At 32.4% G+C, this 23,558-nt stretch overlaps 3 protein-coding genes across 3 annotated transcripts; 2 read left to right on the top strand and 1 right to left on the bottom strand.

Moving 5' to 3' along the window:
- Nucleotides 1–518: 518 nt before the first annotated feature.
- On the bottom strand, nucleotides 519–4,516 carry LOC11407838 (ABC transporter G family member STR2-like). Its single transcript, NM_001424622.1, has 3 exons — nucleotides 3,762–4,516; nucleotides 1,745–2,475; nucleotides 519–1,594 (listed from the first exon to the last, which is right to left on the bottom strand). Exons 1-3 carry the CDS (start codon nucleotides 4,239–4,241, stop codon nucleotides 622–624), a joined length of 2,184 nt encoding a protein of 727 aa, NP_001411551.1. The 5' UTR covers nucleotides 4,242–4,516; the 3' UTR covers nucleotides 519–621.
- A 5,851-nt stretch (nucleotides 4,517–10,367) lies between these two features.
- On the top strand, nucleotides 10,368–14,746 carry LOC11411928 (uncharacterized protein At4g37920). The gene is made up of 6 exons (XM_003612900.4): nucleotides 10,368–10,628; nucleotides 11,348–11,625; nucleotides 11,971–12,136; nucleotides 12,214–12,458; nucleotides 13,838–14,025; nucleotides 14,125–14,746. Exons 1-6 carry the CDS (start codon nucleotides 10,454–10,456, stop codon nucleotides 14,339–14,341), a joined length of 1,269 nt encoding a protein of 422 aa, XP_003612948.1. The 5' UTR covers nucleotides 10,368–10,453; the 3' UTR covers nucleotides 14,342–14,746.
- Nucleotides 14,747–17,193: 2,447 nt separating this feature from the next.
- LOC11407837 (glycine-rich domain-containing protein 1) lies at nucleotides 17,194–23,321 on the top strand. The gene is made up of 9 exons (XM_003612899.4): nucleotides 17,194–17,309; nucleotides 17,577–17,750; nucleotides 17,928–18,045; nucleotides 18,153–18,407; nucleotides 19,063–19,518; nucleotides 19,854–20,392; nucleotides 20,844–21,036; nucleotides 22,056–22,211; nucleotides 22,346–23,321. The coding sequence occupies exons 2-9, from the start codon at nucleotides 17,593–17,595 to the stop codon at nucleotides 23,162–23,164; spliced, it is 2,694 nt and encodes an 897-aa protein (XP_003612947.1). The 5' UTR covers nucleotides 17,194–17,309; nucleotides 17,577–17,592; the 3' UTR covers nucleotides 23,165–23,321.
- The last annotated feature ends 237 nt before the right edge of the window (nucleotides 23,322–23,558 follow it).

The raw sequence follows: 23,558 nt of genomic DNA, 5'->3' as shown, positions 1-23,558 counted from the left end.
TCAGGGTTCAAACTCTAACCACTACAAAAAAAAATTTATATTAGATCTTTTTGACAATAAATTACTTTTTTCTAAATTAGATTTGACACATACAAGGGAGTCTCTTTAATATTCAAAAATCTAAGATTTTAAACATTTTAATAATATGAGTCATCTTTATCTATGGATTTGAGGGTGTCAATTGTCAAACTCGTCTTTTAAATGCTAATGATGCTAACTAAATCTATATAGCTCAAGTTACATAACATGCTTGACGTGGTTCAAATTGATAATATGAGTCATTGACTAGATGAAAATTGAATTCTATTTCAAAAGATTTTGTATGTCCATAATAATTATCGCATTTGATCATTTTACATAAATTAAAAAATAAAAGAAAGTGAATGATATGGTTTTGTTTAATTATTCTTATAAATTATTGGTAAATTTTCATTATCATTGGATAACAAATTCAAACCACTATCCCTTCATTTGATTTATTGTGAGAGGTACAATACAATGATCACTCAATTTATAAACCTTGTTCAAATACAATACATTGAAGCAACAAATATCCAAACAATATGTTTGCATTATACAAAAGAAATTAAATTGTTAACTTTATCACACATTTTTCCTCTACTAGGACCTTTGATTTTTTGATGCAAAACGAAGAATAATGTAAAATAAAATCCTATATAGAACAGCCCAACCTAACATTATAAGCACATTGTTCCTTTTCTTAATCTCTTCAGTACCAATATGAAGACTTTTCAAAATATCAAAACCAGTAATAGATACACCATCATTTGATCCAAAAGTTTCATTAGTCTGATACTCATTCATCAAGAGTCCTTCATAAGGGTATGTCATTGTCGAAACCTTGTTCATCCAACGCCAATAAAGCGGAATATCCTCGCTGCTCAAGAAGTATCCACAAAACAAGAAAAACAAGGCAGTGAAGGCTATCACAGCAGCATAACCCAAGATATAGTTTGGAACAATTGAACTCACAAACACAACAAACGAATTTGTCGAAAGAAGAGAAATGAAGAGAACAAGGAAGAAGTATATAAATGGGCCTCTAAGTTCTAAAGCAAACCAAACAATGGCAGCATAGGCTAAAGCTTGGAGCGCAAGAAACGGCATGTGAGTGATTAGGCTAGCTATGGTGTAACAAGAAGCTCTATAGGCATTATGAGAAGTTTCGCGGATGAAGATGAACCTCTCTTGGATGAAGGCAGGGACGGCATCATTTGAAGAGAAGAAAAACAGACACACTGTGAAAATGAAGAAACTGAGACGATTTGTGATTCCTTGTAAGGTATTTTTTGGATTGTGGAACATTGTTGCCATCATAACTCCCATGAAGGTGAGGACCATTAGTCTTGATAGAAAAAGCTCGGGGGTTCTCCGTATGTTTGTGAAGTTGCGGCGCATTAGGATCCATGTCTCTCCTATGTAGGAATTTGCAAACTTTGGACCTAGATGTTCTTGTGAGCTATTTGTTGGTGTAAGGTAGTCATTCTCGTCGACTACGTAGTCACTGCTATGTGGTGTTGGTGTTGCTGGAAGGATTTCACTTGAGTATGTGTAGATGCCAGGGGAAGCATGGCTGCACATCACACAAAAACAATATGGTATATTACAAGTTTACATCTAATTTTGATTGCATATATCAATTTACCATTCAATCAATAATCATGTATTGTAAACCATGTTAGTAGTAATCATATAAATTAGTATTGTTGAATAAATGCTTTACCTTGGAGGCTTTTGCACCTTGTTCTCATTTTTAAGTCTTGAGGGTGTGAATTTCAAGAAAGCTGCACTATTACTAGCACTCCATGACATTGGTGTGTTATTATATGGACTTCTAATACTATGATCAAACTCATCATTCAAACTCCTTCTGCTAATTTGTGATGAATAAGAGAAATCTTGAGATTTTTCCTCATATTTAGATCCTCTATGCAAAGGAGATGGTGAAGGTGCAATGGAATTAGTATATGAAATTATTTCCTCCATATCACTCAAAAGAGGTGGTTTCATTCCGGTACGTGCAAACTCAGCTAGCACCTCAACACCAACAAAATCACACTGATCATACTCTTGTATCACATCAATGAGATTCTCAATTGGATTCTCTCCTTTAGGAATTTTTCGTCCCATTCGATTCAAATGGTGACCAACATCTTTTAGTGATCCTTGAAACATGAGTTGTCCTCTAGCAAGGATGATGAGATGGTCAAGCAGAAGCTGGATTCTTGATGAAGGTTGGTGGATTGTGAGAATAACTGTGCTACCATTTCTTGCTATGTCATGTAGTTTTTCGATCACACTAAGAGCACTTGTTGAGTCTAGTCCTGAAGTTGGTTCATCTAGGAAAAGGAGTGAAGGTCCATGGATTATGTCTACGCCAATTGAGACTCTGCGGCGCTCTCCACCAGAGACTCCTCTTGTGCCTTCATCTCCTATGTAGGTGTTCCTAGATGACTGCATGCATACAACAAAAATCACAATCAATAAAACAAAGGGGAAAACTAGAAAAGGTTTAAGTTTGTTTTTAGTTGTCGCACCAACACGTCAGGTTGAAAATATATTTGAGTTTTCGACACATATGTTGGAGATTGACCTCTTACAACACCCGTATGACACACATTGAACATTTATTCTATGGTCTAGCGTCTGATTATTGTTCGATACAGTTGGATGTTGACTAGAACAAGTTCAATCTTATTTTAGTTAGTTACAAATTAGTTATGATAAGTTGATTATATTAGTTACCTTAAGATCACTAGTATAAACAATATTGAACCACTAACATACCTAATTAGTTATGATTAGTCGAAAGTTGTTTAAATAATATAACCAACTTTCAACTGATCGTAACTGATTTGGATCTGATATAACCAACTTTCAACTAATCATAACTAATTTGTAACTACTTTAAATATTATTGACCTAATTCTAAGTATAAAACTATTTTTTTAGTTTTTTGTTGAGGACACAACTTTGTAGACAGTCTGAAACCTAGCAGACAATTCCTTTCAAATAGACATCAAAATGACCATAATGATTAATACTAAAACTTTTCAATTTTTTAATGATGATGATCAACTAGAGGTTGAAAGACCTTAATTGATTATATCTGGTTTAGCTTTTTGATATTAGATGGAAGGATTGATTGTATAATTCTATAGTTTATCATTTCATCTTAGAAAATTTTATGCAAAGAAATAAAGTGTCATATACATCTTTTGTCCAAAAAAGATGATCATGTTCTAAAATTTTGTTATAAATCAATCACCTATGAATTACTTACACAGACATGGACACGACACTAACACGTCGACATTATGAATAATTTGACAAAATAGAATAACTAAATATAACCACGTGTATCAGTGTCGTGTCCGCATCCAACATAGACACGTGTTAGACACTAGACACGACTTCAATCTAAGATGTCTTGTGTATATAGTTAGTGACATATTAGTACATGGAGAGATCATAATTTTGAAGGTTGAAAAAAAACACTTACTGATATTTGAATAATTACAAACATTAAACACGACGCTGACACATCAACAATATGAATAATTTGACAAAATAGATTAAATAAATGTAACCACATGTGTCAATGTCGTGTCAGCATCCAACACAGACACGTGGTAGCCACTAGACACGACTTCAATCTAAGGTGTCTTGTCTATATAGTTAGTGACAGATATTAGTACATGGAGGAGATAATTTTGAAGGTTGAAATAAAAACCACTTACTGATAAGCCAAGCTGCTCAATAAGCTTCTCAACTCTCTGCCTCTTATCAACAGCTGAAAGTGGCCCTAATCTGAAATCAGCAGCAAACATCAAAGTCTCATAGACAGTAAGCATAGGAAAAAGCCTATCTTCTTGCATAATATAAGCAGAAGTTCTTTTAATCAAGCTTGCATTCACACTATTTCCATCCAATGAAACTTTTCCTTTAAGACTCCCACTTGCAATTCTCCCAGCAAGTCCATCCAATAAAGTTGATTTTCCAGCACCACTTGGTCCCATTACTGCAGTGATACAACCCTTTGGTGCATAACCTGTTATATCATGCAACAAATCCACATCTTCATTCGACCATTTTCCATCAACTTTCTTCTTCTTTGTCACTGTGTATGTAAGAGATTCAAATTCAAGTCCTCCAGTGAAACTAACAGGTTTATGCTTTATGTCAATCACTGTTTCAAGTTCAAGACCTTGTGTTTTCATTTTCTTGAGGTGCAAGTTAAGTTTTGATTTTGATAAAATGTTTAGAAGAATTTCAGATCAACATAGCATGTTCTGAAGTGCTCCTAAACTGAGGGGATGGTGTGCTGAGGATGTATATAAGGACATTGTAAGGCCGGTTGGTGTTTTTTTCAGGAGATTGTAACAAAGCTATTACAATGTTGTTTTCATTGAAAGAATACATTTTAGGTTGTTTTTAAGGAAAAGTTTGAAACTAATGGATTCTTGGTTTCTTCATCATTTGATTAATTGTGTTATGCATGCAAATACGTGATCAATGTATTATTATATGAAAATAAATAAAGGCTGGCTATGAATAATTCTTTTTTGGATTTATGTTTATCCTTATCTGTATGTGTAACAATCAAACGGACTTAACAATTTTATAAGGGGACATTAAAATAACTGGTCACTTTGGACTGATTGATATGTATTTAATTAATTAACAATGCAACAAGGCTTATCATAAAAGTAACAAATGTTATCCCCTTCTAAAAATTAAACTTGAATTTTTTGCAAACAATTTTTCATTTGATGAAATTAATTAATCTTTTAAATTAAATTAAATCACTAGGTCAGATACCAACTATGATTGTTTATTAAAAACAAACATTAAATATAAAAAGGAAGCTGTAACTCCTTTATCCTCACAAACAAGACGTGCAAGTTTTGTCTTCTAAAACATCAAAAATGACAAACACAGTAACAGTAAAATCAGGCAGCACAGTTCAAATTTAGTAGTTGATGTGTAATCTATTTATTTTCATTTTATCTTCCAACATAGTATTTTTCTCAAACTTATCGTATGCATTCATATGATTCCATTCTCTTTTTGACTTCTTTCAGCATCCATGAATAGATAATTACCGTAAATAGCTAGTTTTAAAATTAAGGAATGAATAATAGAACAAGATGAAATTAAAAGTTAAAGATGTCCAAATTTAATATTTAGTGTCTAATATGTCTTAAATAGAATAAAATAGAAAATTAAAGGTTAATATATGAAAAATAATAATACAGCAGAATGTTTTGGAACAAATTATCTCGTCCGTTTTCAGTCACAACCAACATAAAATGATCATTTCTAATTTTTAACTTCGTACAATTATAAGGTACCAGCTTAGAATTTGTCACAATGCTATAGACATAAATGTTTTGTAGTTCTTGACCTTTGTTTGACAACTGTGGCTTCTTGACTTGATTAGAGAGATAAAATACTAATAATTAAATTCCAACATTCTGCCCAGCCCAACTTAATTCACATTTTGGGGAACCCATATGTAACCAACCAACTTTTTTCTCCCACAATGTGACAACTTAATTGATTATGTAAGGTGTGATTGCACGCAATCAACTACATTTAAATTGTTTGTTTGAACAATATTAAACGATTCAGAGTTTAAGATATATTTTTAATTTATAATTTATTATTTAGATTATTTGATTTTGATCGAACAATTGGGAGAGTATATAGGCAGAGTATATGTTAATATAGATATATTTAAATCATCTGTCTATGAATATAATAATTGGTCATTATATTACAAAAAATTGTGTCATAGATATCTCTATATTGGAGTAAATAATTTTAGTCCGCAATATTTACGATTAGGAATGAAAAACATCCATGAATTTGTTTGAGGTCAATCAACTTATTCATTTTGTTAAGTCTTTCTGTTACATACGCAATCATGTATATGGCATGTTATACGGACAAATTTGAAGGAGTGAACTTTTGTACCTTCTTCTTCCTCATAAAAAACCAAATCCCTAATCTTCTATGTCATTCATATAAAACCTTGGTTGATATGAATGTGATGAAAAGGAATTTTACTTAAGGATTTGATTTTGGATGAGAAAGAAGAATCAAAAAATTCAATATTTCAATTATGTCCAGTGTTTCATCTTATGCACTACAATCTAATGACTAAATTAATTAATCTCTTACAAATTTTAAGATGTCTTTGTCTATTGTGATATTTTATAGACAAAAATTACAAGTTGTTACAAATTTAAAGATTACTTTGATGATTATTCTATTAATACTCCGTGTCAATTTATTAATTGACATATCATGTTACTTCACCAAATATGAAGGTATATTTTATCATTGAACAATATATCATTTTAGAGAACTCGAGTTTTAGTTCTCCTTGAAAGAGACATTGACTAAACTTTAATTACTATCATTTAGACAAAATTTTGTATTGTTAAGACCCCACTTTCTTAGAAATCGAAGGATAAGACCATTTTATTTTTTGCCATTGACCCCCAATTTAAATTTTTTGAAAATGGAAGTCCAAAATTACAAATTTATTAGTACAAGGGACCAAAAACATGTTTTCAGAGTAAAACAAACAAAGAAAGAGTAGATAACAAGAACGGGAAGTGTATATGAGACAAGGTAGATCATATTTGGCTAGTCCCAAACCCAACCTTAACAATAAATCAGTCAAATTATTTAGACATGAATTCGACCATGTATTTGATGTGATACGAGTTTAATAAAGACGGAATGATACAAGAAGATTGGGTTCGTCTTAATATAAGTCACTTTTTACGAAAATCATAAATTACGAGTAAAATTTGAAATGGGAAACTCAAATTTGAAGCTTTAAAGAATAGAACCTTCTATTTTAAGTAACAAATATGAAATTTATCACAACATAATAAAATAATACTAGGGGTCTGTTTGGGAAACTCCAAAAAAGAGCTTTTAGCTTTTAGCTTATAGCTTATAAGCTCGTTTGACAAAAAAGCTCTGTTTGGTAACACTTTTTTACCATGAGCTTATAGCTTATTTCACGAGCTTATAAGCTATTTTTCAGAAGCTATTCCAAGTAGCGTTTGAGCTTATAGCTTATAGCTTCTCACTTTTTCTTCCAATTTTACCTTTATTATTTCATTTAAATTGTATTTTTATCCATTATAATTTTTATAATAAGCTACGTAATAAAGACTACTATCCCTTTATTCCAATTTTTGTATATATATCGGCTGACCTTTTTTTTTTTTTTTTTTGAAGTAAGTGTTATTTTCTTTATTCTCTGTTATTAGTATTACTCTATTAGTGCTACCTTTTTTTTTGTTTTTGAGGTAAATGTTATTTTCTTTATAAAGTGGAAACACTTAAATGATAATAAATATAAGATAAAATTTTAGTGAATAAAATTTAAATTAATAAATTTAAAGTATTTTTTTAAAGAAAAATTAGTTTACAAAATTACAAATACTTAAATTAATGATATAATTTTTATTATGAATTAAGAATACCCTTTATGTCATTTTACATTTATCAGCTAGTTGAACCGCTATTTTTACCAAACACTTCAGTTAGCTTATCAGCTAAAAGCTATCAGCTAGCTTATCAGCTATAAGCTATCAGCTAGCTTATCAGCTATCCGCTATTTTTACCAAACAGAGCCTAGGTTTTCTATTAAAGAAAACACATAGATGAATTATGAAGAGGAAAAAGATAATGGGATTAATGACTATCGACAATGTTAGAAATAGTTGATTCAATTTATTAATTGAACTTGAAGAAAAATAGAGTTGCATTAATTGGCAATTTAGTGTGTTAGTCACTGACTTAGTGACTAATGTAATGTGAGCAATATAATATAAAGTAACATTGTTCATAATCTAAGGGGTAACTCGAACTCGATCCTCCTTCTATTGTCTTTATTAACGAGGGGTCAATGAGATGTTTGGATAGATTTTTATTGTATGAATAATAGAGTTTGTTATGACCTAATTGTATTCAGGTGGCTCTAGCTCAAGGTCGCAAAGAATGTTGAAATGTTTGGCAGACTTACATGGGTATTACCAGTTTGTTAGGGAGCAATGACATTCATTCTAGGTGTTTGGTTGTGGGTGGTTATGTGTTGAATGAAAAATTAATATTGATCAAAGAAAGTCTGAAGATCTAACATCAGAATCATCTCAGAACCTAAACGATAGAATCGAACAGGTAAAAGATAAAATTTATTTCCTTGATGTTAAGGGGGAGGCACAAGTTTTGGAGATGGAAGAGATAGAGGAGTTGCATTCATTATCAACAAATTTATGTTCTTTATCCCATCTAAACTCTAACCTGCATCGGCAAATATCAAGATTAACTTGGTTGAAGGAAAGAGGTGCAAAGTCCAAATTTTTCTATGGAATAATGTCATCTAGGCGCATGTCAAATGATTTTATTACAATCACAATAAATAATACTCAGTTGAAAGGGGTTGAAAATGTTGGAAGTGTTTTTTTCATCATTTTAAGGCTGGTAATGTTAATCGGTCTGAGGTGGATAATTTGAACTTTAAGTCTTTGAGTGGTTTGAACAAAGGGGATTTAGTCAAACATTTTTCTCTTAAAGAAGTGAAACATGTAGTTTGGGATTACGATAAATTTAAGAGTCTTGGGTCGGATGAGATTAATCTTGGTTTTATTAGCACTTTTGGGTGGAATTAAAGGATGATTTAATGCAATTTTTTCTAATTTTCATCGAAATGGCTAACTAACGAAAGGGCTCCACTGTACTTTTATAGCTCTTATACCCAAAGTGGAGAGTCCTCAACGACTGAGTTATTTCCGTTCTATTTCTTTGGTTTGATGCTTGTATAATGAGTTGGCTAAGGTGTTGGCTAATAGATTGAGAAATGTCATTAGGAGTGTTATTTCATAATCTCAGTCAGCATTTATAAAAGGTATGCAAATATTATGAGATTTCCATAACTATTGAGGCGGTGGATGATGTGCGCCAACTCAAAAAAGATTTATTGTTATTTAAAGTAGATTTTTCAAAAAGCTTGTCTCTATGGACTAGAGCATCTTGATGATGTTATAGTTAGAATGAAGATATGAATCATTTGTTTGTCAAATGTGATTTTTTGGTAGAATTTGGTCATTGATTTCAATGTTCGAAAGTGAACTATGTGATTATCACTATTGGTGGTTTAACCCTCTTCAATGTTTGTATACAATTTCTTAGCTCGTTTCTTTTTCGTTTCACTTTGGTTGTTTCAAGTTGTATCTATAACCTTGATAAACTATTTATAAGTTTGTTTTTGGTATATCTTATGCTATAATGACTTGTTCAATTTTTTAATACATCTCATCTTGCCTATTTCAAGAGAAAAAACATCTCCCTCAAAAAATATAAAGTGCATTCATCTCCTTTCATTTATTTACAACTTTTAAATTCTCATTATCTTCTACAAAATTTCACAAATGAAATTGATTAATTGTTTTAAATATTATTTCACTTGAAATTTACCAATTAAACTATCAAATTTAACAAAAAAATAAAACATCAAATTTCTTGTTTAATCTCAAATCCACAAAGTTCTTTGAATTTCATCGAATTTCTTACTTTTGAACTTTCAATTTTATTTTATATTTCAAACTTTATTATCGAGCCCCAAACATTTTAATAAAAAATGACTTTAAAATATTTATGTAAAATTCACCAATCAATCTATCAAATTAACTAAAAAAATATTTCATTAATTTTTAAAATATAGGGACTAATAAGATAGTTATAGAAGAAAAAATAGAAAAACAAATATTGGAGTAGCTTTTATCAAAAACTAAAATAGTGTAGTGGCTGAGCTAGATGACTTGATGTATGCTTGGTTTAATTTCCGAATGAGTTAAAACTTAAAACTGACTCAATTATTCCTCTTATTTTTACTTGAAATTAGAATTTAAAACCTTTTATTCAATATTTAATTTTTACACTCAAATTTATTATTCGATTCACTTTTATATAATCTATTCAAAAATAAAATAGTTCATCGTCGTATCACTTTTAGTCGGAATCAAATTTTTTTAATTACTTTATTCATTTTGTCACATAGATTCAAAGATACATTAAAAGTGTAATCAACCAAACTTTGCAACAATGATATATTTTTTAATAGAGTTTGCTAAACATCTACTTATATCTCGTTCGAAAGATTAGTTTCTACAATTATTCGCAAATGATATTTTTTGTTCCTTGGAAAAAAAAATTGATTTGTAAAAAAAAACAAATTTTGCATTACTAATTAAAAATCTTTTTTTCTCTTCTCTTGTTGACAAAACAAGATAAGATAATCATATCATAATATAGAAACAAAGATTATGTCGAATGTGTTCTAAAGAGTGAAGTGAAACTCACTTTGGTGTCTTTGCTGAAAGAACAACACAACCTCAACTGGAACATGAAGAGCTTCAAAACATGCACTTCAACCTTAAACATCACCACCACTTTCTTCCCTTTCAATGATAATAATCTCTGCACCGCCAACTTTCTCACTCCTTCCTTTCAAAACCAAAAACCAAAACTTATAACTCAGAATTTCAAACCCCTTATTCTCTTATGCGCTTCTTTTCCAAGTAAGTATTGTTTTCCATCTCAATTTGTTGTTTTTTTAGTTTTCTCAACATGGGTTTGTTAAAAAGATTTAACATTGTTGTTCATTTTAGAGTTAGATACATGGGAATTTGAATTTGAATTTATTAGAAATTCTAGCAATAAGTTTCAGTGTAGTTTAGTTTCACTTTTGAAGTAGGTAAAATTGATTCTAGAGATGTATAATTGATTTTGACATGTTTGGATGTTCCGAGTATAATTGATTTTGTTTCTATAATTCATTCAAACTTGAAGCTAGAATTTGGAGCTTTTACCTCCGCAACTGATTTTAATTCTCAAATGTATACTTTAAGCCACTTTTACATGAATATATCCAAACACAGACCACTTCATATATTATAACTCACTTTTAGTTTATTCAGATGAAGTTTTCTTGTATCAGAAGTACTTTTTTATTTTATTATTTATCTGAGACTGTTTTGGAGAGCGTATGATATATTCATAATCTGTTTTCAACTTATTTTTGCAACATCTTCAAGATAGCTTATGAAAACAACTTACAAAAAGAGTTGGATTTTATTTTATCTTTTGTTATAGAAATAGCTTATACATAAGCACTTCTATGATAACTGTTATGCTGCAAGCGCTTATTTAAGTTGTTTATGCTTATATGACCACAAGTTAATTTATAGTCTCTAGGTGTATTTTTAATGTCTCACTTGATATTTGAAATTCCTTTTAGGCCCACAAGCTAGTAGTGCTTCCATGGCTCAAGTTGAAGAGCAAGCAGATATTGAAATTGTAAAGGGTTATACTATGACTCAATTTTGTGACAAAATGATAGATTTATTTCTGAATGAGAAAACCAAATCAAAGGAATGGAGGAAGTACTTGGTATTTAGGGACGAATGGAAGAAATATAGGAATAGCTTCTTCATTAGATGCCAAAGAAGAGCTGACATGGAGAATGATCCAACAATGAAGGAAAAATTTACTTCATTGGGGAGAAGGGTGAAGAAGGTAACATATTATCAAATTCTATCTCTATGTAATGTTGATTTTAGAAAGAATCTTTTGTTACCAAATGAATGTTGGAAAAAGCAAATAAACCTTCTTTTTCCCTTAATTTGTTTTATAATTTTTGTTTGTCAATAGATATAGCAAAGGCAAAAAAATTAACTAGATTTTGTTCTTGCTGAACACGTAAATTGTAATAAGATAACATTGTGTTGTTATTTTACACATTAATTAGTTCTATGAGAAAGTAGAAATCAATGCAGCAAAATTTACTATCATATATCTAGGCACTTGCTTGGTTTTAGAGCTTCTTCATCGGTTCTGTTTGATCAGGAGTAAGCATTGCAGATTGATGATGAAATGGAAGGACACTACGAACTTCTCAAGGAGATACAAGATTTTCCGACCGACATTAATGCCATAGTTGCACGAAGGCGCAAAGACTTCACTGGAGAATTTTTCCGCTACCTCTCTCTTATTGCAGACACTTATGACAGCTTGGATGATCGTGATGGTAATTGTATATGAGTGCTTTCTGTCGCTTAAGTTGACTGTTTCTTATGATTGATCTTTATCCTATTTGTTGAACAGGGATCGCCAGGCTAGGAGCTAAATGCTTATCTGCCGTCGGTGCATACGATAATACTCTGATGAATATGGAGACGTTAGATGCTGCGCAGGCCAAATTTGATGATATCCTTAATTCTCCTTCCATCGATGTAGCTTGTAAGAAAATCAAAAGCCTTGCAAAAGCAAAGGAACTTGATTCTTCATTGATATTGTTGATAAGTGGTGCTTGGGCTAAAGCAAAAGAATCTACAACAATGAAGAATGAGGTATGAACTTGATTCTTCATTTTAAAAATTTCATTTTCGTGTGTTATCTGCTTGTTTTGCTTATTCTAAGATTTGGATGTGCATTCTTATTTTTGAGTTTGAAGTTGAACATAGTACTTAAATGATTTATGCGTTTGAATGGTCTTGTTGACGGTCCAGAATATGAATGAATATGGAAACTTTTTCCAATTACCAAATGTTGTGTCCTCTTATTAAAGGTAAACCAGTAGAGCGAAAATGAATAGCTGTTTGTGGTTTTACTGAACAATGAATATAGATATTTTGAGAGCTTCTGATACAAGTATTTTTATGAACTAATCTAAGCCTAACTTCATAAGACAGTTACAACAGATAAGTGACTAAAACTACTTGTTACAAAGACACAAAGACAGCCAGTGACAACCGTTAATAGCTGAAAGTCTATAGATCTGTATGAAAACTCAGTTAGCTGAGACACTATGCACGAGTCTAAATTGATCTCAAATCTATGAAATTATTACACATATGACACTCAAGGCTGGCTGGGGCAGGGAGTGATCGCTAATGCAAATGGTCAGGCGCAGGAGTGGCCCCCTTCTAGGAAGAGTGATGTATGAATGAATATAATTCACATTAGAATGAGAGGCGTCATAAGACTGTGCATGTATGAGACCGTACGATCTAGGAAAACTAAAAGAATTGATTGATATTACCTGTATCAACGAAATACATATTTTTTATGTTGTTGTAAGAAAATACCCTGTGAATATGAATACACCTCAAGACCCAAACAATAGTGAGTGTTCGAACTTATAACTTAAGAGAACAAGTAGGAATAGAAATGTAAAATAATCACATTAACTATTAAGAGAAGTGTGTGGAAGTTGATCATCAAGGTGCCGAAGTTGAACTCATGTCTTGTATGCACAACAGTTGATTTGAAATATTCGATAGAACGAGAGATCTCACTATAGTCAGAAAGGGTGGCAACGATTCGAGAGCGAACTTTGAGAATATAACAAAAATATCGATTTTAAACCAAATCACATTCCTAGAGATGCAAATATGATCAGTAGTAGCATCACAATTCAAGAAACCTTTTAGGTGGTACTGTAACCCATAAATGTTGAACAGATTGAACCCTGAGTTTTTATGGCCTATTTTTTTGAGAGGTGTCAAGGTATATATTTACCTATATAATTTTGTTACTTGGACAGACAGCCAAAGTAATTTCTCTACAAGGTGAAATGCCTCTTCCTTTGTTCTTATAAAATTAAACATCTTCATGCAAAACCTTGCATTTTTTCTTCATTAAACCTATTCTTGTTTTATGCTGAAGTGTAGACTCAAACTGGATAATGTGTACAGTGTACTCAACAATTTTGCTCGATATTGTGCAGGTGAAAGAGATAATGTACCAATTGTACAAGACCACAAAGAGCAGCCTAAGGACTATTGCCCCAAAAGAAATAAGGCTATTGAAGCATTTGCTAAACATCATAGATCCCGAGGAGCGATTCTCTGCCTTGGCAACAGCTTTCTCCCCTGGTGATGAACATGAAGCCAAAGATCCTAATGCTTTATACACGTAAGAAAATTTCCTACTAGTTAATTCAAAAGTATGCCTTTTCTGTAATGATTGTGTTGTGCTGATACTCCTCTAATTTGTATGTGAATAATTAAACAGTACGCCAAAGGAACTGCATAAATGGATTCAGATCATGCTAGATGCATATAATCTGAACAAGGAAGAATCAGATTTGAGAGAAGCTAGGCAAATGACTGATCCTATAGTTATTCAGAGGTTGTTTATCCTCAAGGATACTATTGAGAAGGAATATATGGAAAACAACACTGTTCCAAAGTCCGAGACTGAAGATGACTCTCAATCAGAAGTGTTTTAAGTTGGTCATTTGTTTCCCGTTCGTGATACCGTTTTTGATCGAGAGAAGCGTTATGCAGGGTTGAAGTGAAGAAAATGAATGAATGTTTGGGTGGTAGGAAGTTGATAATAGAAAGTGATTTACGCCAACGGAGGTTGGTTAAAGAGTTGGCTCATACCTCATAATGGCGGGGACTTAACTCCCACTGCTGGCGTGAGTGCTACATTGGTGGGTAATTAGTAAGAACATTTGTCAGTGATGTATGAGCTTTAAGGCCTACCATGACTTTGGTGAACTCCGGAATCCAACTCACATAAACTTTATATGCCAAAACAAAAGTGATTAGCTCTGACTTGGATTCGATTCCAGAGTTCTTCTGTCTGTAGGTTATATGAAAATTTTATCGTAAGTTTTTGTTGAAATTGATTGTTTTTTTAGGGGTTTTCTATTCTAATCTAAATATTTGCTCAAAGAAAAAGAAATTGATTAACTCTATGCAAATAACGGATTAACAATTAAATAATTATTTAAGACGAGTTACACGGTTTTTTTGTCTATAAATGAAATGACAAATCACTTGTCCTCGTGAGCTTAGCTCAGTTGGTAAGGACGATGCATAATATACGCAAAGTTCGGGTTCAAACCCCGGCAACCACAAAAAAAAAAATGACAAATCACCTGAAACACATGCATTACGAGGTCTCGAGTTTGAACTGGATGGATACATTCAATCTAACAATATTGTCATTGCGAATCGAACAATAACCATACTGAATTATAATTTTTTATCTCTAGCTTTTGTTAAACTTTTAACTTTATTAACGGTTTTAAAACTCTCTTTTATTCTTTTTGGTAAGCCAAATGAAAAATTTACATTTCAGAACAAAAAAAGACAACTTTGGTTCAATGCATTATCTGTCGATTTCTGATGTATTTCAAAACTAAACGTCACAGTGGGACCTTGCCACCTTGGCAGTTTGGATCGTGTAGTATGTCTTTGACCTTTCTGAATATTCATTCAGTACAAAACAATTTATCATGAAGTTGATTGAAAAATACTCCATCCCTTCTTTTTTTAAGTGTTCTTTTTTGGAATTTTTCGTTTCTATTTAATTGTCTTTTTTGCATTTTAAAAATATGATTTGTTAATTATATCTTTTGTCAACTACTTTTATCTTTTTTAATAAAACTAATTCATGCTATCTATTTGAAGAAAATTGACAATTGCTTGTTATGAGAGAGAGTGCGCAAAAAAAAAAGAATTTGTCGAAGAAAAGGATAATAATTCACAATTGTTTGTTATGATAAAAAGATAACATATTAAATTTATTGGAAAAAAATAAAGTGTGTGCAAAAAAATAGAAATATATTGGTGGATTAAATGAGGGTATGATAGAAGAAAAAGATGTGCAAAAATACATATCATTAATTTGGTGTTAATTTTCTAAAAGACACTTAAAAAGGAACGGAGAAACTAATACATTTGATAACGATCCAAACAAACTGTATAAACATTTAAGTTTAGTGGAAAACTATGTCAAGTTATTTCTCAAATATTATCTTATTTCTTTGTTTGTTCATATATGGTATAGTTCACTATCTACATGAAATAACTAACTTCATAAACAATTATTGATTAAATTATTGTTTAAATACGTCTGTTCCTCGTTGAATTTTGCCCAATCAATCAATTTCACCATCAAATTTGATCGAAATAGTTAAAACATCCCTCGAATTATTGACTAAATTATAGTATGGTATGGGATACACTTTTTTAACGTGTATTTTGTCAATCATATACTATTATACACTATTAGTATGCCTTATTTTTATGAAATATTTTTGGTTTAACACAATCATTTTCCGTGAAGAGACACACAAGTTACAATACTAAGTTCTAATGAACACCGACCAGGGTCCCTTGTACCACAAGTTTCTCTGCATGTATTTTTCAAACAACTCATATACTTACTTTAGTTGATTGAGATCCGTAAATCATTATGTTTCATTCACAAAAACTTCACTCAATTAACTGAATTTCCAACAAAAGTTCTTACTTTAAGGTACATGATTACTTTGGATTGAGTTAGAGAAGTTATGTGCTGTTGTACTACTACTTAGGTGTTGTTGTACTTCTCTGAAGTGGATAACGTTGCATATTGGTACTAGTCTCACTTGTAGTACAAGTTTGTTTTTTTATATCTCCCTAAGAGCATCTCAATACTGAAATCCTTTTTTGATAACATCACTCATTTATTCTTTATTTTGAATATTTTAACAATACTTTTTCGATTATATTTATAAGAAAAAAATAATTTTTTAGTTACGTTGAATAACTAATGCATCTTACCTATAAATATGACAAAATACTTTAATTATTCGATGAACCTAAAAAATTGTTTTTTTTTTCTTATAAATATGATCAGAGAAAATAATATTTAAAAAGTTGATATATGTGAATTATGAAAATTACTTATATACTTCTCAAATATCCTTATTGGTCATATTTATTCAGGTAATCTTTTAGTAACATTACTTCATAAACACCAAAATCTAACTTCAAGGTGTTGGTCTAATTGTAAAAAGATAAGTTTGGATTTAGATATTTTGAGTTTGAATTTCGTTAGTAACTTTGAAAAATATAAATGTAAATACCATTGTAAGTAATTTTTGAACTCTAAAATACCTTTTTTTATTTGGTATCAAGTCTTATGAGGCTAAACTCTTTTAAAATGAATGGTCTAATAAATTTTTCATCTATTTTGTTTATAATTTTATCATTCTTTTTAAATTTAGTAAAAAAAAAATCATATTTAAAATATTGTTATAGAATTATAGAATAGATATTAAAAATACCGAATGCAACGCACGCAATGTTACCACTATATAAGAACGTAACAATAAGCGTTACAAATGCAATGTCACGTCACTGAAACAAAACATAATTCAATTCAAGAATTTAGAACTTTCCTTTATTTTTCTCGTTAAGGTTGTTTCATACTCAATTTTTTCCTCTCTTCTTCGGTTTCATATTAATGCAAATAATCTCTATAATAAATGATTCACAAATTCTTCATTTTCTTGTAATTCTAACTGATCTTTGATTTTTGTCGTTGATCAACCTTTAATTATCATCTAATCTAATCTTGTACAATTTTCTCTAAATTTGACTATTTTTTTTTTTTTTTTTTACTAATTGATGAATTTTGATTATATAATTGAGACTAATATGTGAAGATTGATGTTAATTGATCAGGTTAAAGTGAGTGAAGATGGAAGCAGAACAAGAACATGCATGGAATGAAGCACAAAAGATTGGTATGAGCGTTGACCTTGTTGATGTGGCGAAAAAACAGCTTCAGTTTCTTGCAGCTGTTGATAGAAATCGTCATCTTTATGATGGTCCTGCTCTTGATAGAGCTATCTATAGGTAATATTCTTTCAAATAGTATATATTTTTGGTATTAGATCAAGAACTGTGTTACTTTGTTTTAGTCATGTTTCTTTATGATCATCTCAGTTTTAAATTACCATCCAATGATAGTTTGGAAGGTATAGCCTAGCCTTGAGGTATGATTGGATGGAGGATTTTGATGTGTATGATTAGGTACAATGCTTGTTGGCTTCCCTTGCTTGCCAAACATTCAGAATCTCGTATTTTTGAAGGTCCTTTGGTAGTTCCTCTCGACTGTGAATGGATTTGGCACTGTCACAGGCTCAACCCGGTACGCTTTAGTCTAGAGAAAATACATTATTTCTTACTGTTCATTTCTGTTTGTTTGATGAAAAGTTGAGTTGCTACTGATTCTATTTGTTTCCATTCTTTACACAGGTAAGGTACAAACTTGACTGTGAGGAGCTTTATGGACTTGTACTTGACAACTTTGATGTTGTCTCTACCGTTGAAGGAATTTGTGGCAGGCAAACTGAAGAAATCTGGAACAAATTGTATCCCGATGAGCCATACAATTCTGATTTGATTAACCTTGATCCTGAGGATATCTCTAAAAGGACCACTAGTCTTGCAAAATACACTAAATATGATCTGATTTCAGCTGTTAAGAGGCAGAGCCCATTCTTTTACCAGGTAATGGAGAGAATGGTATTTGTCCAGTTGTCCCATTTCATGTAGTACAACCATTGAAATTATTGTTTGTTAATTGTTATACTCAATGCCTGATATTCTATTAGAATTAGTTATGTCACCAAGGTTTACCAGGCCTGTGATCTTTATTTTCCATACCTTTGATTTGGATGTTTCGTGGTTTGAATTAGTTCAACCTGACTCATCTTTGATTCTACTGATTTGTGGTTAGACCAGTGATGTCAAATAGAAGCTACAGCGGAACTATAATGTCATGGTGTAGAGAATTTTGAACACGCCTCTATTGTTCGACGATACACGATTTAGTCCAAAATGTTGTTACATTGCGGATATAGCGGTGCTATAGCATTTTTAGTGTAGCAGAATTTGCACAAATTGCTATTTTTCGCGATCCGCAATTGACAACGTTGGATTAGATATATAACTTTTTACCATGTTTTGAGAACAGTTATGAATTATTCAGAACATCCATAATTTTATTTATTTTGTATGATAGCATCTCATCGCCAATTAGTTATGGATGCGCTGTTCAGTTTTTAGTCTGTTGGAATTTACCAGTGGTTTATTTTTTGGTGCACAGCTAGACTAGTGCAGAATTCAGTATATTCTAAATGGTTATTGATCGTCTTTGTGATAGGTATCAAGACCCTATATAAAAGATGATCTATTTATCAAGGAAGCTGAGGCCAGATATAAAGGCTTTCTGTATCTTATTAAGAAAAACAAGGAGAAGGGTATAAACCGCTTTTGTGTTCCAACATATGATATCGATCTAATGTGGCACTCTCACCAGTTACATCCAGTTGCTTATAGTAAAGACCTCAATGAGGCACTTGGAAAAATATTGGAACACGATGATACTGACTCAGACAGAACCAAAGGAAAGAAACTGGATGTTGGGTTTTCTGGAACCACCAAACAGTGGGAAGACACATTTGGTACCAGATATTGGAAGGCTGGAGCAATGTATAAGGGTAATGCACCATCTCCTATCACAAGTAGCCCTTTTTCATCCAGCAAGAATTGTAAGAAGGTTGTATCTTCCAAAGAGCAGCTACATGATAATTTGCTACAAGACCGGAAAGTTGTGGAGGTACTTTAATATTTCTTTGTCATAGGTTACATGTTTTAAGCTCAAGTCCTGAATTATGTGCATACATGTAGAAACAAATTGATGAAGCATTTCTTGATTATGTACATGAATATGCAAAATCAAGTGTATGCTACATATCATATTATCATGAGAAGTTTGTATTACGAAGTTGTTTTACTGGATCAATGGCAAGCTTATGGGGACTATTAGTTTAATGAACTATATGAGTGGCTACAAAATTTGATCCTTCTGTACTGAATAACTATCACCAAAACAGCTTATGTTTATGTACAAGAGTATAACTAAAAATAATTTCCTCTTGAATCCATTTCTAGGTTTTCTTGGAGTTTGTTGATGTTAAAAACTTACCAGATGGACAGGAAGGAAGTCTCTTTGTTTTATTTTCCAAATCACAGCCTGATGCATTCTTTGAAGCAAAAAGGAGACTTAGTATTTTGTCAAAGACTAAAGAGAAACAGGTTGCATCTTTCCAATGTGAACCTACTGGAGAGCTGCTTTTTGAACTCATGTCCCATTCTTCTTCAAAGTTATCATTAAGAAAATCACCAAAGGCACTGGGTTCTGCTGCAATCCCTATGCAAGACTATCTTGATCCAGTTTCAAAGCTCTACATTGAGAAATGGTTAGAGTTGGTGCCAAGCTCCGGTGTTATGAGCACAAAGCCAATCCTGTTACGAGTAGCCATCTCATTTACTGCTCCAATTCCCGCCCCATATACGTTTCAATTGGCTCAATCTCGTCCAGTGTCAAAAAATACATGTTTCTTTAACCTTCCAGTTAAGCCTCAACAAGCCAAGAGCTGGACTCACGCCACAGATGAAAATGGCACCAGAATCATCAGCCTGCAAATGAGGTAAATCTTTTTCTTATGTCATGTATGACTTATAAAGTCTTACTGTCTTTGGAAGATTTGTGCATGTAAGTTACTGCTTCAAATCTGATATGTTCTGCGTCTTGGAAATGTCAAAACTTGTTTTAGTTGCATTTGAATAATCTTTGAACCACCTAGTGCTAGCTCGCATCTAATTCCAAGACTGTCAATTGTGTTGGTCCATTGCAAGTGCTTTTAAATGTGTTTCTCTGGTGTGCTAGTAAATGTATTTAACTGCGCTTAAATAATCTCTTCTTAGAGCATGCATTTCCATATGGTTGTTTTGCACTTTAGTCAGAGATTAAAGATTTATACAAAGTGATTATGATTGTCATCATCTTTGAATTCCATTACATTTTACATTTATATGCAAAATTACTGACACTTGTCTGGAAGCTCATGATGGTTTTTCATATCTTTGATTATGTTCCAGGGACTTGAAAAACGCAAAGAACGTAGAAAACCTTGGAAAGGAGGTTGCTGGCCTCATGGAATCTGGTGAAACTCGCACTCTTGCTGAGTATATGGAAAATGGGTGGAGTTTTATGGACAACCTTTGGTTATTGCACCGTCCAAGCAAAAGCAAGAATGATGGCCATATCTTTGAGCTTACAGGCACCAAAACAGTAAGCATCTATTATCTTGTTTTAATCATCTTGTCATGCCATGAGATTTCTTGAATCTTGATTCTTCATTCGATTTATTAACAAATCAAAATGACCGGTACATTGATGTCAATAATGTAGACTTCAAGGTGATGTTAGGATTAAAAAAAGAACATGGCTGGAAGGCCTTCACTTAAATGCATACATTTTTAGAACTTGGTCATTGACATCATGATTATCAGTATCTTACGATACACCCGGTTTGTATCTTGATTAGATACAAAACTGAACACAATCAATACAAATCTCTAGCGTGTATCTATTTTGGACATGATTCCTATTTTGAATCTCGATTCATTCTAATGAATCACAATCACTGCTTAAACTTAGTGTGTGTAATCAACCATTTTTTTTCGTATAGCCATTCACTTTATTGTCATTTGATTCATGACTTGACTAATGAATTACTTCGAGGTTCATATATGATATTTCAACTTATAATTTTTTCATGTTACTTTATATACTTAAAATGTTCTATTTATATTGGTAATGTTTCTTATGATTTGTAATAAGATTCGATTTACAATTCAAAAAATTGGCCTTTTGATCCGCAATATGAATTTCGATTAATATCCATGATTGGCATAACTAGAACCTCTTTGACACCATGTGGAGAGACGTTAAAACTCAAATGCATGCTCCATTTGTTTTTTTATCCGCAGCAGTGTATCAAATTTGCCTAAATGAAAGTTACATTGTGCATATTTTAGACCAGTGAGATTGATAATGATTTAATACACACTAATACACAATGACTTATCTCTTGTTGTCTTGCTTTCTATGTATTTCCATGGCTTCATAGAGAATTCTAAGTTTCAAAACCATTATTCTGTTTGCAAAAGCTACTAAGAATTGGAAATTCATGAAGTGTGTTCATCTGATCTGCCTTGGACATAAAATTGTTAAAGATGCACATGAGAAAGAATTGGGCAGCTATCAATGTTCAAACATTAACTAAATTCATTTGATTTTTGGCACAGATCAAAATATTTTCCGGAAGAAAGGGAGAATATGAACTGAGATATCATTTGAAACAAGGAAATGAAATGGACTTCTTAACAGCAGTTGAATTCTCCATAGAAGATCCTTATGGAAAAGCAGTAGCATTGCTGGACTTGAAATCTAATCTTGTTTCGGTACCTTACTTTATTGCTAGCTGCTGCTACTACTACTATATTAAACATTTATTTTTAAGACATTCATTTATAGTTATATTAATTTCTGTTTTTTTCTCCCATCTGGTTTTTTTATCCTTTCTAAAATTAAATAGGCAAAGGAAAAGTGGATGGTGTTGCCTGGAATCATATTGGCTTTTCTTGCTTCTGATATAATGAAAAAGGAAGGATATGAAGGCATCATTGCCAAAAGTAAAGATTTGGAAGTTGTCGACACATATGAGGAAATTGAAAGGAATGACTTGAACGGAGCGGAGTTAAGTAGAGATGTTGGGATTACAAAAAAGGTTGTACTATCAAGTGGAGGGTGTGGTAGTGGTTGTGGCAGTGGCTGTGGGAATGCAGTGAGAAGTGGTGGCTGTGGGGGATGTGGTGCGGGTGGTTGTGGCGGAGGGTGTGGGAATATGATTAAGAGTGGTGGCTGTGGTAGTGGTTGTGGCAGCGGCTGTGGAGGAGGGTGTGGAAATATGATCAAGAGTGGTGGCTGTGGAGGCGGCTGTGGTGGAGGGTGTGGAGGAGGTTGTGGAAATATAATCAAGAGTGGTGGCTGTGGAGGTGGTTGTGATGGAGGGTGTGGAGGAGGGTGTGGAAATATAATCAAGAGTGGTGGCTGTGGAGGTGGCTGTGGTGGAGGATGTGGAGGAGGCTGTGGAAATATAGTGGAGAGTGGTGGCTGTGGTGGCGGTTGCGGTGGTGGTTGTGGTGGAGGTTGTGGAGGAGGGTGTGGAAGTATGGTGGGGAGTGGAGGGTGTGAAAATTATGACAACATGAAGAAGAGTAGCGGGTGTGGTGGAGGCTGTGGTGGAGGATGTGGTGGTTGCGGTGGTGATATTTTGGACGGTAAGTGCGGCTTCAGTGAGCATTTGAACGAGGAAGCACACAACATGAATGAAGAAGCAGTTGCTGCTGCATGAAGCATGTTTAATATGTGTATAAGTACTGTACAAACCTATGTGTAAGAGATCTCTCACATTGCTTTTTTTCATAAACAGAAATAAAGTGTAAAGAATAAACATGAGAGAGTTGATTGTGTGATTTATATAATGAGATTATATGAATTGCATTTAATTACTTGTGTGAGAATTTTTAATTGTGTCAGTATATTTTTTTTAAAAATTCTGGGGTAGGTTGGTGTGGCTATAGCCACGCCATACCTTTAGTCAGGTCTGCCCATGATTAGTAGTAATATCAATCAGCTGTTGATATTGCTTTACAAAAATAAGTTGCAATTGGACTTGATCAACATTTTGCTTTAGTTAGACTTCAGAAAAGAACAATTTTTTCTAAGGTCATTCAAACCTCCAAACA

This window comes from Medicago truncatula, chromosome 5, assembly GCF_003473485.1.
Source record: "Medicago truncatula cultivar Jemalong A17 chromosome 5, MtrunA17r5.0-ANR, whole genome shotgun sequence".
In the NCBI taxonomy this organism is placed as follows: Eukaryota; Viridiplantae; Streptophyta; class Magnoliopsida; order Fabales; family Fabaceae; genus Medicago; species Medicago truncatula.
The sequence above is the reverse complement of the archived record's forward strand: the minus strand, read 5'-3'. Positions and strand labels throughout refer to the sequence as shown.